A 15,034-nucleotide genomic window follows, 5' to 3' on the forward strand; every position below is an offset into this window, starting at 1 on the left:
AATATATTTGTTATTTCTTTCAATATTTACTAAGCTCCTACTACTTACCAGGGGAGCACTATAGCTCTGTAGGATAATCAATGGACTATGAACCACAAGGTCTGTTGTTTGAGTCCACCTCAGGAGAAAGATGAAGCGTTCTGCTTCTGCATATATTTACAGCCACCGAAACCCTATACAGGGTCGCTATGAATTGGAACCAACTCAATAGCATTTAACAACAACAATTATTTAACAGGCACAGTTCTAAGCAATAAAGTCAAAGGGATAACCAGAATAAAATTCCTGCTTTTACAGAGCTGACAATCTGATGAGGAAGACTTAACAATCAAAAAGCAAATATACTATCTACTAAATGAAAACAGTTTTAAGTGCTATGGAGAAAATAGAGACATAAAAAGTGCTTCTTTTAACTGCCGTTGAGTTGAAAACCCTGTATAGGGTTTCTGAGGAGAGGATGGTGAATTTGAATAGCCGACCTTGTAATCAAGTAGTCTAGTGTTTATCCTACACTGCCACACCAGGACTCCAGACACATAAGGTGATAGGGGCTTAAAAAAAGAAATTAAGGATGCCAACAGTGATAGGGGGAGCCTTAAGGAGATATCTCAAGAAAATGTGGGAGTCAACTTTACAGAAATTTGGGGAAAGGAAGGTAACAGCAAATGCAGAGGACATTAGACAGGAGAACTTTGGGCACATTCAAGGTACAGCGAAGATACACAATCAATGCTTATTTAAAATGATATGGAGGTCATCTTACAGAATCAAAGAGAAGGCTAAGAAAATATCAGCGAGTCCTTTTCCCTAGGGGCATAATTTCATGATCATAAGTGTCAGAGGTCTTTTAAACATCAGTTTTGAAAGGTACCATACTAAACGTGCATATCATGGGAATCATAAAAAAAAAATGAAAAAAAAAAACATTGTCTTGATTATTATGTAAACTGGTACTTGTAGCTATGAATGGTTTCCAGTTTTATTCACTGACATAAAAAAGTATTACTTCAAACAAATAGAATATAGTATGGCCTAGAAAATGGGCAGTGAAGTCAATCTCAAAAATGTACATAAGCATTTCATGAAATGTCTTTTTAAAACAGTAGTATTTCTAAATTAACTGATGTTATGTATGACTTCAAATATGTATGGGTAACAAATTAAAAATAAGTAGACATTTCACCTACATATATCAAATTTACAAAATCTACTTATGTCATACATTCCCTGAAATCACCATATGGGATAAAGGAAAGAGTACAGCTTTGTGTTTGGTTACTTCCTATTTAGAGCTTGAAAGAAACTGAATAATGACACTCAATGCTGACTGAAAACTAGAATTACCTAGAGGCATTTAAATATTACAAATGCATAATATCATCTAAAAGGAGCTCTGGTAGCGTAGTGGTTACGAATCGGGCTGCGAACCTTAAGGTCAGCGGTTCGAAACTATCAGCTGCTCTGCAGGAGAAAGATGAGGCATTCTACTCCCGTAAAGATTTACACCCTCGGAAACCCTGTACAGGGTCGCTATGGGTCGGAACCGACCCGACAGCACATAACAACAATATCATCTAAAGATATTATATAAATGATTTCAAATGGAGCCTAGGCATCTTTTGTAGAAGCTCACTATTTTCAGCATAGGTAATACACAAAATTTCACTTCTAAAAACTTTACTCAACTACATAAACCTTCAATGTCAAGAAAAAAAGGTTAGTCAGATAAGGTTTAAGTAACTTTTAGCTTCTATTTCCATGTAGCCCAAGTGTCTATTCTTCACCCTGAACTTTTGAAAATCATCATGAACACAAATATCTAATTAATTAAGGCAAATTAAAATTTTTTTTCTAATTTCAAAATAGGAAAAAGATAATTTCTTCTAACTCAGTAGAATATTACATATGCCATAATACAATTCTGGACACTGTCTAAAACTTATACATAAGTCTTACCGTGATGACGGAATAAACTTCGGAGCTTGTGCATCATCTTTGTAATTAAAAGACACGACTGCATATGGACAAACATGTCTGGGTCTTCGCCTTAGCTCATCAAAGCCATACTCATAAAAATAATACTAAAATTAATAAAATGCAAAATTAACTTAAAGTAAAAAGTACCGAGTGGGAACTTTAAATTTGATCTCATTTCTGAAAAATTTAATATCATGTCAGTGTCTGTGACAGGAAATGTCTTTAGAACACTGCTTCTCAATTTAGTTAAAATAATTTGCACCTTATATTAATTTAGGAGTCCTGGTGTAGCGCTGTGGGTTAATGTGCTGGACCAAAAGGCTGGTTTGAACTGCACGGTCAGCAGTTCGAGCGCATCAGCCACTCCTCAGAAACCCTACACAGGATCACTAGGGGTCGGAACTGACTCGACAACACTTAACAACATATATATATATATATACATCTTTTATGTTTGTTAAAAAGAACAATCATCTAAAAACAGAACAATAACGAAATCTCAACAAATGTTGCATTCTTACATATGTGTAGGTGACTGTACACTTATTACAAGTGAATAAAGTTTTAAAAATTAATTCTAAGGTAAGTTTGCATCTTAGGAAAATATTAATAACAAAGTATCTACCAAAACAGTAAGAATAAAGGTAGTCCAAGGAGTTTTAAGGATGGACAGGTAATCTTTACAGGTCAGGAGAAACCAAGGCTTCAAACACCAGGTTGCAGCTCACTGTCTATACAGGCAGGGAGAACTAAGCTAAGGCGGCAGAAAAGCTCCTGCAAGGTTCTGAGCTATTGAAAACACTGAATAAACAGGAGTGAGAGACAACTGAGTCTAGAAGGTACCTACCTAGCAGTGATGTATAGAAACTAGAGTACAGACTGGTATGATGGTAAAAGTCACTAAAGCAGGGACATTCTGAAAAATCTGGTGACACAGAGAAATTAAATTATAAAATTAAAATGGTTCCAAGCACCTACCTGAGTAAGCTCATAGGCCCTGTAAGCCAAAAGTGAAGTAATTCTGTTAGCATTCTTTGACATGTGACATTCATGCTTTGGTGTTGGATCCAAAGCACTTTTATTTAACACAGATTCCATACTTTTTACTCCCATGGGGTCATATATACTCTTTATTTTACCCTAAAATAGAGAAAACTTGGTAAGTTTCCACTCAAACCTATTAACTGCATAACATTAACATTATAAAATATTTCTTTATCAATCATCTCTAAAATCCGATAATAAAGCAAATCCAACATTATCAGTATTGAAGAAGTAATATTAAGCAGACTTTAAACACTGAAAAAAATTGATGTTAACAAGAAAATAAAAATTGTATTCACAACACTTTTCACTAAACTATATTACATTATTAAACACACTGTCTGCTTTCCTTAAACTCTAAAGATCATTAAGTATTATTAGATTAGATCACAAATGACAAATAAACCACTTTAAAACATATCTTTCTAATGGAAAGAACTAATCATCAACTTTATACCAGAAAGGATTGTGGTTGTTGTTAAATACCATTGAGTAAGTTCTGACTCACAGCGACACTGTATAAGCTATATGAGGAGTGGCTGTTGAATTTGAACCACTGACCTTGCAGATCAAGACAACCTTGCAATCGAGTGCTTACCCTACAGCCACCACACCAGGACTCCATAGAAAGGACAGAATCTGGTTAAGCAAAACATTACTACAGAAGAACAAAGTAGAAGGCCTCATACTTCCCAATCTCAGAACCTACTACAAGACCAAAGTAGTAAAACAGCCTGACATTGGTACAACTGATGATAGATACATGTACCAGTCAACAGATTTGAGAACCTAGAAGTAATTCTCTCCACCTAAAGAGAAAGGTCTTTGACAAAGGGCTGAAATCCATTAAATGAGGAAGAGACAATCCCTTTAGCATATGGAACTGGGAAAACTAGATATCCATTTACAGAAAAATGAAACATGACCCATACACTTCACACCATATACAAAAACAAACTGAAGATGGTTCAAAGGTTTAAATATAAAACCTAAAACTAAGAAAAAATATGGAAAACTTAGGAGCCCTAATTTTTGGCATAAATAGTTATCAAATAAAATTTAAAATTCAACAGCATAAGATAAATGAAATGTTGTAGTTCAGGACTGTCAAGTCCGTTCCAGTCCATAGTTAACTTGTATAGGTTTTCCAAGGAGTAGTTGGTGAGCTTGAACCACCAACACCGACCTTGAGGTTCAAAGAACCTTACAGAATAGCGCATTAAGCCACAACGCCACACCAGGCCTCCTACACAAAATGACTAGGATATCCTAAAACTTAAACACTTATGCACACCAAACTAGCTTCTCTAAAAAATAAGAAGAAAACCTACAAACTGGGGGGAAATTTTTTTTTACAAAAACCTATCCGACTAAAGGAGCTGTGGTAGCATAGTTGTTACAAATCAGGCTGTGAACCGCAAGGTCAGCAGTTCGAAACTACCAGCTGTTCTGCGGGAGAAAGATTAGGCAATCTGCTCCGGTAAAGATATGTTGTTGTTGTTGTCAGGTGCCATCGAGTCGGAACCAACTCATAGCGTCCCCATGCAAAGCAGAACGAAACAATGTCCGATCCTGGGCCAACCTCACTACCGCTGCCACACTTGACCCCATCAATGATGCCACCTGGCCGATCCATCTTGTTGGGGGTCTTCCTCTTGTTCTCGATCCTCCATTTTACCCAGCATGACATCCTTCTCCAGCGATTGTTCCCTCCTGACAATATGTCCAAAGTATGAGAGACGAAGTTTGGCCATCTTGGCCTCTAAGGAACACTCTGGCTGCACTTCTTCCAAAACAGATCTATTAGTTCTTTTGGCAATCCATGGCACTTTTAGTTTTCTCCTCCAACACCACAATTCAAAGGCATCAATTCTTCTATGATCTTCCTTATTCACTGTCCAGCTTTCGCATCCATATGAGGTTATTGAAAATACCATGGCTTGGGTCAGGCGCACCTTAGTCCTCAAGGTGACATCTTTGCTCTTCAACACTTTAAAAAGTTCCTGTGCAGCAGATTTGCCTAATGCAATACGTCATCTGATCTCAACTGCTGCTTCCACGAATGTTGATAGTTGATCCAAGAAGAATGAAGTCCTTGACAACTTCAATCTTTTCTCCGTTGATAAGAATGTTGTTTATTGGGCCAGTGATGAGGATTTTTGTTTTCTTGACATTGAGATGCAATCCATACCGAAGGCTGTGCTCTTTGATTTTCATTAGTACATATTTCAAGTCCTCTTCACTTTCAGCAAGCAAAGTTGTATCTATCATCTGCATATCGCAGGTTGTTAATGAGTCTTCCTCCAATCCTGACACCACATTTTTCTTCATAGAACCCAGCTTCTTGTACTGAAACCCTGTACAGGGTCGCTATGAGTTGGAACCGACTCCACAGCACACAACCACCACCACCATCTGAATAGGAACCAATCTCTAAAATCTATAGAAAACATCAGCTTTTACTAACAAAAAGATAAACAATCCAATTAAAAAATGAGCAAAGGACATGAAGAGATACTTTACCAAAATACACATTCAGGCAGGCAATAAATACAGTAAGAAATGCCGACAATCTTTAGCTTTTAGAAAAATGAAAATCTTGACAAGACATCTTACCTCAGCAATAGTAACGATCAAAATAATATAAAACAGCAAATTCTGGGATATGTGTAGGGAGACTGGAACTTTCACACACTGCTTATGAGACTGTTAAGTGGTATAACCACACAGTGGTAAATGGTATGATGGTTATGTGCCTATGGAGTCAGTTCCAACTCAGAGAGACTCGGTATAGGGTTTCCAGGCTGTAAATCTTTACAGGAGAAGAAAGCCTCATCTCTTTTTCTGGGGAATGGCTGGTAGTTTCGAACTGCTGGCCTTGAGCTGAGCAGCCCAATTTGTAACTACTACACTAACACAGCTCCTTTAACAGTATGAAGCTTCTTTAAAAACTTACAAATGGCGATACATTATGAACCAACAATTCCACCACTGGATATACAAGGGGACTTCAAAAAGTTCATAAAAAAATGGAAGTAAAAGATAATGGAACTTTTTATGAACTTTCTGGAGCTCTCTCTATATCCTAAAGAAACAAGAGCTATGACATGAATATATAATATATACACCCATGTACATCGTAATAGAATTCATAATTGCAAAAAGATAGCAACAACATAAGTGCCCATCAACAGATGAATGAAATAAAAAAAAACAAACTATGGTACATAAACACAATGGAATACTATGCAATGTTACAGAGAATAATTATGAATTCATGAAACATCTTACAACATGGCTAAGCCCAGAGGACATTATGAAGAGTGATGCGACTCACTCACAAAAGGACAAATATAAATATTGTATGAATCATTGTTAACAATCAAAAATGGTTTACACAAAGAAAGAAACATTCTTTGGTTGTTATCAAGAATAAGATGGGAAAGGAGGAAAAATCACTAACTAGATAGTGCACAAGTACTAATTTGAATAAAAAAGCAATACACAATAAGAAGGTTAGCACACTAAGACCAAAGCAAAGAAAGATATTGGAAGGTGTGTACATAAGAGTTAAAAACAACAAGAGCAATTACATATACAATCCTATGACAATTTAAGAAAAACATTAATTTGAGTGGATACATATGCAAGCTGACCAGGTGTTTAGATGTCACATGGGAGTACCCCCACAAGTATATATATAGCTTTGACAGAGGATATTTCTACATGTGTAATTATATATTCAGCAAATATATCCATGAATATAGTAGAGCATGCTATTGTTTGGTGCCTTCAAATCGGTTCAGACTCACAGTGACCCTATATAGGATGTCTCTGGCAGCATAGTGGTTACGAATCGGGCTGCGAACCTTAAGGTCAGCAGTTCGAAATGAGAAGCTGTTCCTCAGCAGAAAGATAAGGCTTTCTGTTCCCATAAAGATTTACAGGCTCGGACACCCTGTATGGGGTCGCTATAAGTCGAATCGATTCCAGGGCACATTACCACCAAGAAGCATCTGGTTGAGTTTGAGCCACAGATCTTACAGCACAAACCAACCTTGTGGTCCAGTACTTATCCTACAGTGCCACACTAGGACTCCACAGTAGAACATAGAGAGGGCAAAGTTATAAAAATTTCTTAGCCGTAACTAAGCACCCTGTGGAATTAAGAGCTTGGGACCATAGTCTTGGTAGACATCTAAATCAATTGACATAGTTCATAAACACAGCTTTGATGTGGAACAACTGGGATTTTAAAACCTTCAAAAGACCATCTACATATACCTATGGATGCAGTAGCTCAAAAGCGGGAACAAATCTTTACAGTGAGAATCATTTCCACCCCCTCCATACAGAGTAGACAGCGATGGGCAACTTGGACATTGCTTACCCAAAATGGAGGGGGGATGGGCTACAAAGGCAAGAAGTGACTGGCTTACAATCTTTCAAGAGGGAGCCTAGATCCAGAGGGCGTGGAGGAACGTAGAATCTCCACTGAGTTGTATCCAGTCTGTTTGGGAGGGGCTGATTAAAGGAGATGTAGATAGGTCTCTTGTGATACAATAGTAAATTGTTATCAGGACTGATTCTAAGGGTCGGAAATGTAAAGGCAGACATTTTGTAGCAAAAAGGAGGGGAACGATTGACTTTGCAGTCTAGGAGTGCAAGTCCCTGGGACCATCAAGGGAGAAGAGACGAGTATGGGACCCTACCCAGTGAAGCAGTGATGCCAGAGATGGAGGCAGAGACGATGATGGGGAGAGATGGAGCAGCTGGAGACTTTAGACCCAGAGAGGGAGAGGGGCTGTGTGCTGACAACCGGGGGGCAGGCTTGCCGGGTATACCCTTTAGTTGGCTGATGATGCATGGAGGGGACTGTAACCATGGCAATGAAACAATATACGATACGATGAGTGTAAAGCTAATGTTCTCCCATGGAAACTATCACAGCCTCTGCATTACATAAGACTATTGGTGGAATCCTGAACAGCATCCAGAATCTTCAGCGATTGGAAATTTCCCCGAGAGGATGGGCAGACCAGCCTGGAGCGGCTAGAAGATCAGAAGCTACCTCTTGAAAGAAAAGACTGACAGGTAAAATACAAAACAATAGAAGCAGACAGACTGTTACTACAAGAACAAGCATGTTGTTTGCCCAGGAGAGATATCAAGGCAAGGGGTCGGGTTCCCTCAGAGTAAACCCCCTTCCAAGACTAAGACTCAATGGGAGTACATGCTCTGATTGGTGACCACATTCACCACTGACAAGGGTAAGTGAGGGAAAAACAGCTATGAAGCTGCGAGCTAAGCCCTACAACGTTCAATAAACTCCTGTGAACACAGGTGGAGACCTAGTTGGCCAGTAGTGTGGCAAGACCTGGGGACTCTTGGGCCCAGAGTCAGTGATATAACCATGGAGGACTGGAGTGGAGAGTGAAGTGTCCAGCTGATAAGAAGAGAGGGCAGAGCCACAAGAGTACCCACACTTGCAGATAATACCCACTTGACCTGGCTTCAAGGACTGGATGATCAGAGCACAACTAGAACAAAGAAGAGGAAAAAAAGACTAATCTGATACAATTTGATGAACTTGACCTACATCAATGGATGTAGTAGCTCAGAAGAGGGAACAAATCTTTACAGCAAGGATCATTACAACCCCCTCCACACACAGAGTGGACAGGGATGGGCAACTTGGACACTGGCTATCCAAAATGGGGGTGCTACAAAGGCAAGAAGTGACTGGCTTACAAGCTTTCAAGAGGGAACCTATAATCAGAGGGCATGAAGGAAGGTAGAATCTCCACTGAGTAGTATCCAATCTGTCTAGGCAGGACTGATGAAAGGAAATGCAGATAGGTCTCTTGTGATACAATGGTGAATAATTGTTACCAGGACTGATTGTGAGGGTTGTTAAATGTAAAAGTAGATATTTTTTGGCAAGGCGGAGAGTGATTAACTTTGCAGGCTAGGAGTGGAGATCCCTGGAACCATGAAGGGAGAAGAACAGAGAGCTGGACCCTACCCAGAGAAGCAGTGATCCTGAGATGGAGGCAGAGATGATGACGTGGAGAGATGGAGCAGCTGGGGACTCTGGACCCAGTGGGGGAGAGGGCCTGTGTGCTAACGACTGGTGGGGTGGGGTGGGGGGGAAAGAGGGCTTGTAGGATGTACTCTTTTGTTGGCTGGTGATGCATGGAGGGGATTGTAACCATGGCAATGAAAGACTATACGATAGGATGAATGTAAAATTAATGTCCTCCCATGTAAACTATCACATAATCACAAGAAAACATTAAAAAAAAAAGTATACACCTTGAGTATTTGGAGAACAGCAAGGAGATGAAAGTGTCTGGAAAAGAAGAGACCAAGGTACTTGGAGAAGAATGAGTTGTAAATTCAGCTCATAATAGCAAGCCAAAAAAAAAAATTCAGAGAAAAATGGAAATGGAATTTGCTTTGAACCTTTGGAAACCCATGGGTATATTCCTGTTTGAATAAACAAACATGTTGTTTAAAAAAATTGTTTTTTAAAAAAGACCATCTACAATCCAAGAATTGGTCTCTTCCCATCCAAAGGGGGAAAATAAAGAAAATCAAAGACCCAAGTAAACAATCCAAAAGAATAATGGATTACATGATTTACAGTCTCTACTAGCCACATACTACAAGAACTAGAGAGTGTCCAGCTACCACTACTTACCACTCTGTTCAGGAACACAACAGGTCCTGGACAGAGTCAAAACAACACATATGTATATATATATAACAAAATACAACATCAAAAAAGATGAGACTTACTAGTCTCACAGAGACTGATGGAATCCCCAAGCTCTTGGTCCTTAGACAGCCTTTAAACATGAATCTGAACCAAGTTCTGGGAGTTAAACCCAATAGCAGACAAGCCTGTACAATGAATGGTAACACAAGAGGAATGCGCTCCTCAAAACAATCAAACATATGAGACCAAAAATGGTGGCATGTGTCCAAAAATACAGCTCAGAAGGCAGGAAAGGGCAGGAAAGATGGGTGAACAAACACAGTGACCCAAGAAGGAAGTGGAAAAGTGCTGCTGCATTAAAGGGAATATAACTGGTGCCAGAAAACAAAATGTATATAAATTATGGAGTGGAAAACAAATTTAACCCAAACCACAGTAAAAAAAATTTTTTTAAAAAGCATCTTTATATACCAACTATCAGCAAGCACATATTTTTAATTTAATCAAACCTCTAAAAACTTAGAGCCAACTAACTAAAATCCTTATTATATGTTTTAATATATGAAATGTAAGAGTCAAAGTTACCTTCATGATTTTAAAAATAATAACATCACCCACTGCTCCAGCTTCCAAAGGATTGGCTTGTAATAAATCGGCATATCGAGAAAGATAGATACCTAGTAAACAGGAAAAAGAAATAATTTAATTCTGAGTAAGTAGGATATGAACACTAAAAATTCTAAATAATTAAGCTAGTAATAAAAGAGATAAAAAGACATCTTTCTCAAGAAATTTAAGGATGATAAAAATAGCTGATATATAACCAGAACAAAAAATAAAACCAGAAAAAAATACATGGAATTAATGAAACTGTTCAAAATTACCAGGACTAGACTAAGAAGGTTTAAAAAAGTAATCTTGATCACCTTGAAATACATAAAACCAGAAACAAACTAATTTAATACTTTAGAAGCTATAAATTTTCTGGGTATATGACAAAGAGTACCCTAATTCAATTGTACCAAGATTTCAGAAAAATTTTATTGGATAGTACATTTTTAAATGGCAACTTAATATTAAGCATGTAAATACAAATATTAATAATTACCCATGGAAGGACTGCCAAGAATTGTTATTTTGGATTGTCCCACCTGTAATCCTTTTTCACATATGCTTTGAACCTACAAACAAACAAAACACTTACTAGCTTACAATCACACTCAACATTGAAACTTTGCAAAAGTTTGACTGCTCTGAAAGAGATGACAGTAAAAGGATCCTGGACAGAGGATCCTGGATAGAGTGGGAGAAAAATGTAGAACAAAATAGAAAATAATAATCCCATGGCTCAATTTACAGTCAAACAACAAAAGTCCTATAGCATGAAAAGTAGTAACACCAGGGAGGCATGAACTCCTTAGAACAATCAGCCACAGAGGGCAGGAATGGATAGGAAAGAAGATATGCAAATGGAAAAACAAAGGAAGGACGTGGTAAAAATGTTGTTACATTTTTGTATGTTGTGGGTATTGTAATCAACGTGATGAAATTAAATGTCTATGAATTGTTGAATGGAAAGCCAATTAGCTCTGTAACATTCACTCAAATCATAATAAACAAGCAGAGGAACCAAGAAATGTCAGTCCTTTTAGACTTTAAGGAATTTTGAAATTACATATAGAGCACAGCTCCAGTCTTAACACATGTGGGAGCGCTGTGAGTCATGATCAACTCAGCAAAAACTGAATTTTCAATAGCTACTTAACAAAAAAGCAAATCCACTTTGGTAGAGTTGATTCCAACTCACAGTGACCCTATAAAGGCAGTGTAGAATGGCTCTATAGGCTTTGAAGCTATAAATGTTTACAGAAGCAGACTGATTTATTCCCCCAAGGGGTAGCTCGGTTAGTCTGAACTGCTCACATCTCAGGCAGTAGCCCAACGATTAACACACTGCACTGCCTCTGGTAAAGTTTTGCAATAATTTCTTTAACTGTCTTTTGCAGTGTCAGAAAACAACCAATCAAAATGTTAAAGAAACATTCATATTTGTAACAACAACAAAATTGCAAAGATAATCTATAAAAATTTTTAAGTAATATCTAAACTTCTTATTTGTTGTTATTATTAAGTGCCGTCGAGCCAGTTCCGACCCAAGGCAACTCTGTAAAGGGTTTCCAAGGAGGAGCTGGTGAGCTTGAACTGCTAACCTTGCAGTACAAACGCACTTTGCATTCTGGTGCATTAACCCACAGCGACATACCAGGACCCCAAACTGCACATTGGTATTAGTGGTGGTTACATGCCATTGAGTCGGTTCCGACTCAGAGCAACCCTGTATTGCATTTCCGAGGCTATAAATCTTTATAGGAGCAGAAAGCCTCATCTTTCTCTCACAGAACAGCTGGTAGTTTTGAACTACTGACCTTGAGGTTAGCAGCCAGACTAGTAGTCACTACACTACCAAAGCTCTTTAAACTACATAGTATTGCTGTTGTTGAGTGTCATCAAGTCAGTTCCGACCCACAGCAAACCTGTATCAGGTTTCACGCCACATTAAGAGGGATTCAAAGTGGTCTTTAAAATATTCCGTTACCTTTTCATTCCACTTTTGCCTTATTTTTTAAGTTCTCTAGTATATTCTGGATAGTACTAGTGTGGCATTGTGGGTTAATGTGCTGGACTGCAAAGCCTGCAATTCAAGCTCATCAGCCACTCCTTGGAAACCCTATAAAGGTTCTCTATGGGTCAGTACTGATTTGATGGCACTTAACATCAAGAAGTATATTCTGAAGATGGCGGAGACTGCAGAAGTGCAGTGAGGAGCTCCGTCAGCAACAACACAGAATACCAGACCAAGCAAGCTCAGGGGATGGTCCCAGAACTCTGAACCACATATAAAGGAATATTTAGAAGGTTGGAAGGCTTACAGCTAGGGGAATTTGTAGCAGAAGCAAGAAAGCCACTGCTTTCTAATTTAAGACGCTCAGCTGCTCCTGGAGCCACCATCTTGAGCGAGACTAAGCGGAGGAAGGATCAGATACGCCATGGATGCCTGACACAACCACGGAGATAAAGGTGTGGACATCATATATATACATATTTTTGGTCTGTTCATTGGTCTCTTGTTATCTGTGCACCTCCATTCAGGTGACTAGAGGAGGTGCCTGAGTAAGTGGATACCCCACCCCCACCTCCGGAGGGTTCTACTACGCATGCGCACAGATTGCCTCGAAATTTAGTGGCAGTTTCCACTTAAAACCAAACGGCAGTGCAAAATGGCAACAGCCAACCCTGAACTGTTTATCACTAGGAAAAAGGCCTGAACGGGGATTGTGGATTGGGACAGGCAGACTGAAAAGGAAATAGGACGAAAATTAAATCCTGAGTTACATCACAATGACAAACAGTGGCATCTTGAAATTTCTCAGGAAGAAGAGCAAAAAGGAAAGCCCATCTCCTGATCACATATACCTGGAGGCAATCAGAAAGCATAAAAAATACCAAAACACACACCTATCTAAGTATTAAGGCCATAGATAACTCCTGAATATGCCCAAAAACCAGAAGCAGATGACCATTTCAGCACATGTTCAGAAACGAGATACAGTGAATGAGGCAAATAAGCTGGAAGTAGACCTACACTCCACACTGGAAGATGGGCAAGCTTTGGAAATGCCTGAGAAGGAATTAAGAAAAATGATTATAAAATGTATCAAAATACTATACAATGGAGTTGAGAAAAATAAGGAAAAAGTCAGGAAAAGTGCTACAGAAACAATCCAATAAAGTAGATACACATTGGAAACACTTCAAAATCTACAGAAAGACGTCCAAAAGATTAATAACAGACTATCAGAAATGGACAATACACTGAAAGGGCAAAGGAGTAGAATTGTAGAGATAGAAGCCAGAACTTGTGAGCTAGAAGGTAAATCTCTCAACACTACTAACATAGAAAAGCAAACACAAAAAAGGATAAAAAAATCTGAAGTAGGCCTAAGATTCATGTTGGACAACATGAAGAGGAATAACTTAAGAATTATTGCAATTCCAGAACAGGAAGAGTCACCAAGTCCAAAGAGAAGATCATTGAAGAGCTTCTGGAAGAAAAATTTCCTAACATCATGAAAAGTGAAAAGATAAGCATTCAAGAAGCTTAACAAACCCAAGGAAGAACTGACCCTAAAAGACAATCACCAAGATATATAATAATCAAGCTCTCCAAAATCAAAGATAAGGACAGAATCCTGAAAGCAGCTAGGGAAAAGAGAAGTGTAACATACAAGGGCAAGCAAATCAGATTAAGCTCAGATCTCTCAACAGAAACCATGCAGTCAAGAAGGCAATGGGGAAACATATATAAAACCCTGAAAGAAAAAAAGTGCCACTCAAGAATCGTCTACCCAGCAAAGCTGTCAATCAAATACGATGGTGTAATCAAAACATTCTAGGATAAACAGAAGCTAAGGGATTTTGCCAAAGCCTACCCTGCTATGAAAAACATCCTAAAGGAAGTTCTGTGGACTGAGAACCAACAAGAACAGACAACTAGAGAATGACGTACATGACAGCATCACCCAGAACTCAATTGACAAATGGAAGAGTCAAGAACAGAATGAAATTATAAGAACAGAGGAACTGGGAGGTCAGTCTAAGATCAAAACAATTACATTGTGAAAGAAGGTAAACACAGAGGAACAGAGATCCAGGTGGTGGGAAGGTCAGGTAGATTACAGGATAAAATAGATTGTTTTAAATGGAGAAAGAGTTAATGTAATAAATATAAGGTAACCACAATAGTGGGGTTGGGATGGAGGGTTTAGTTTGGGTGTTGGGAAGGGCAATACATGAAGTGGGAGGAGGCAGAAGAACAAGATAGATAGGGGAACACTGAGACAGGTTTGCATCGCCTAAGTGGGACAGAGGTAAATACTGCCGCATGCTCAACCTTGGAACAACAGGGCTCTGTGATACAGGAATCTAGGTATAGCTTGAAAGGGGGAAATAATACTAAAATGCTTGACTATCTTATGAATATTGGTTTCCCTTGCCTACTATTGTAAAATAGACACTTAAGTGGGATAGAAAGAAACGTCGGGTTGAGAGTGAAGCATCCAGCTGATATGAAGTGAGGGGAGATGCACAAGAACACCCAAACTTGCAAACAGTACCCATATGACCTAGCCTCGATGGCTTGATAATCAAAATTCAGCTAGAGGAAGATTACCAAAAAAACTAAAATTTTTTTTTTTTCCCATAAATGAAACAAGGATAAATTGCTACAATTTG

General features: G+C 38.5%; 1 protein-coding gene across 1 annotated transcript in view; it reads right to left on the reverse strand.

The window, feature by feature from the left end:
* The window catches only part of FAM208A (family with sequence similarity 208, member A), a 74,434-nt gene that overhangs the window by 45,592 nt on the left and 13,808 nt on the right, over positions 1 to 15,034 (reverse strand). The window contains exons 4-7 of the mRNA XM_006862119.1: positions 10,851 to 10,923; positions 10,328 to 10,419; positions 2,956 to 3,117; positions 1,957 to 2,081 (exon numbers count right to left, since the gene is read on the reverse strand). Coding sequence (XP_006862181.1) covers positions 1,957 to 2,081; positions 2,956 to 3,117; positions 10,328 to 10,419; positions 10,851 to 10,923 — 452 coding nt within the window. The remainder of the gene's footprint in view (positions 1 to 1,956; positions 2,082 to 2,955; positions 3,118 to 10,327; positions 10,420 to 10,850; positions 10,924 to 15,034) is intronic.

The sequence above is a fragment of the Chrysochloris asiatica genome, unplaced genomic scaffold (genome assembly GCF_000296735.1).
Source record: "Chrysochloris asiatica unplaced genomic scaffold, ChrAsi1.0 scaffold00046, whole genome shotgun sequence".
NCBI lineage: Eukaryota > Metazoa > Chordata > Mammalia > Afrosoricida > Chrysochloridae > Chrysochloris > Chrysochloris asiatica.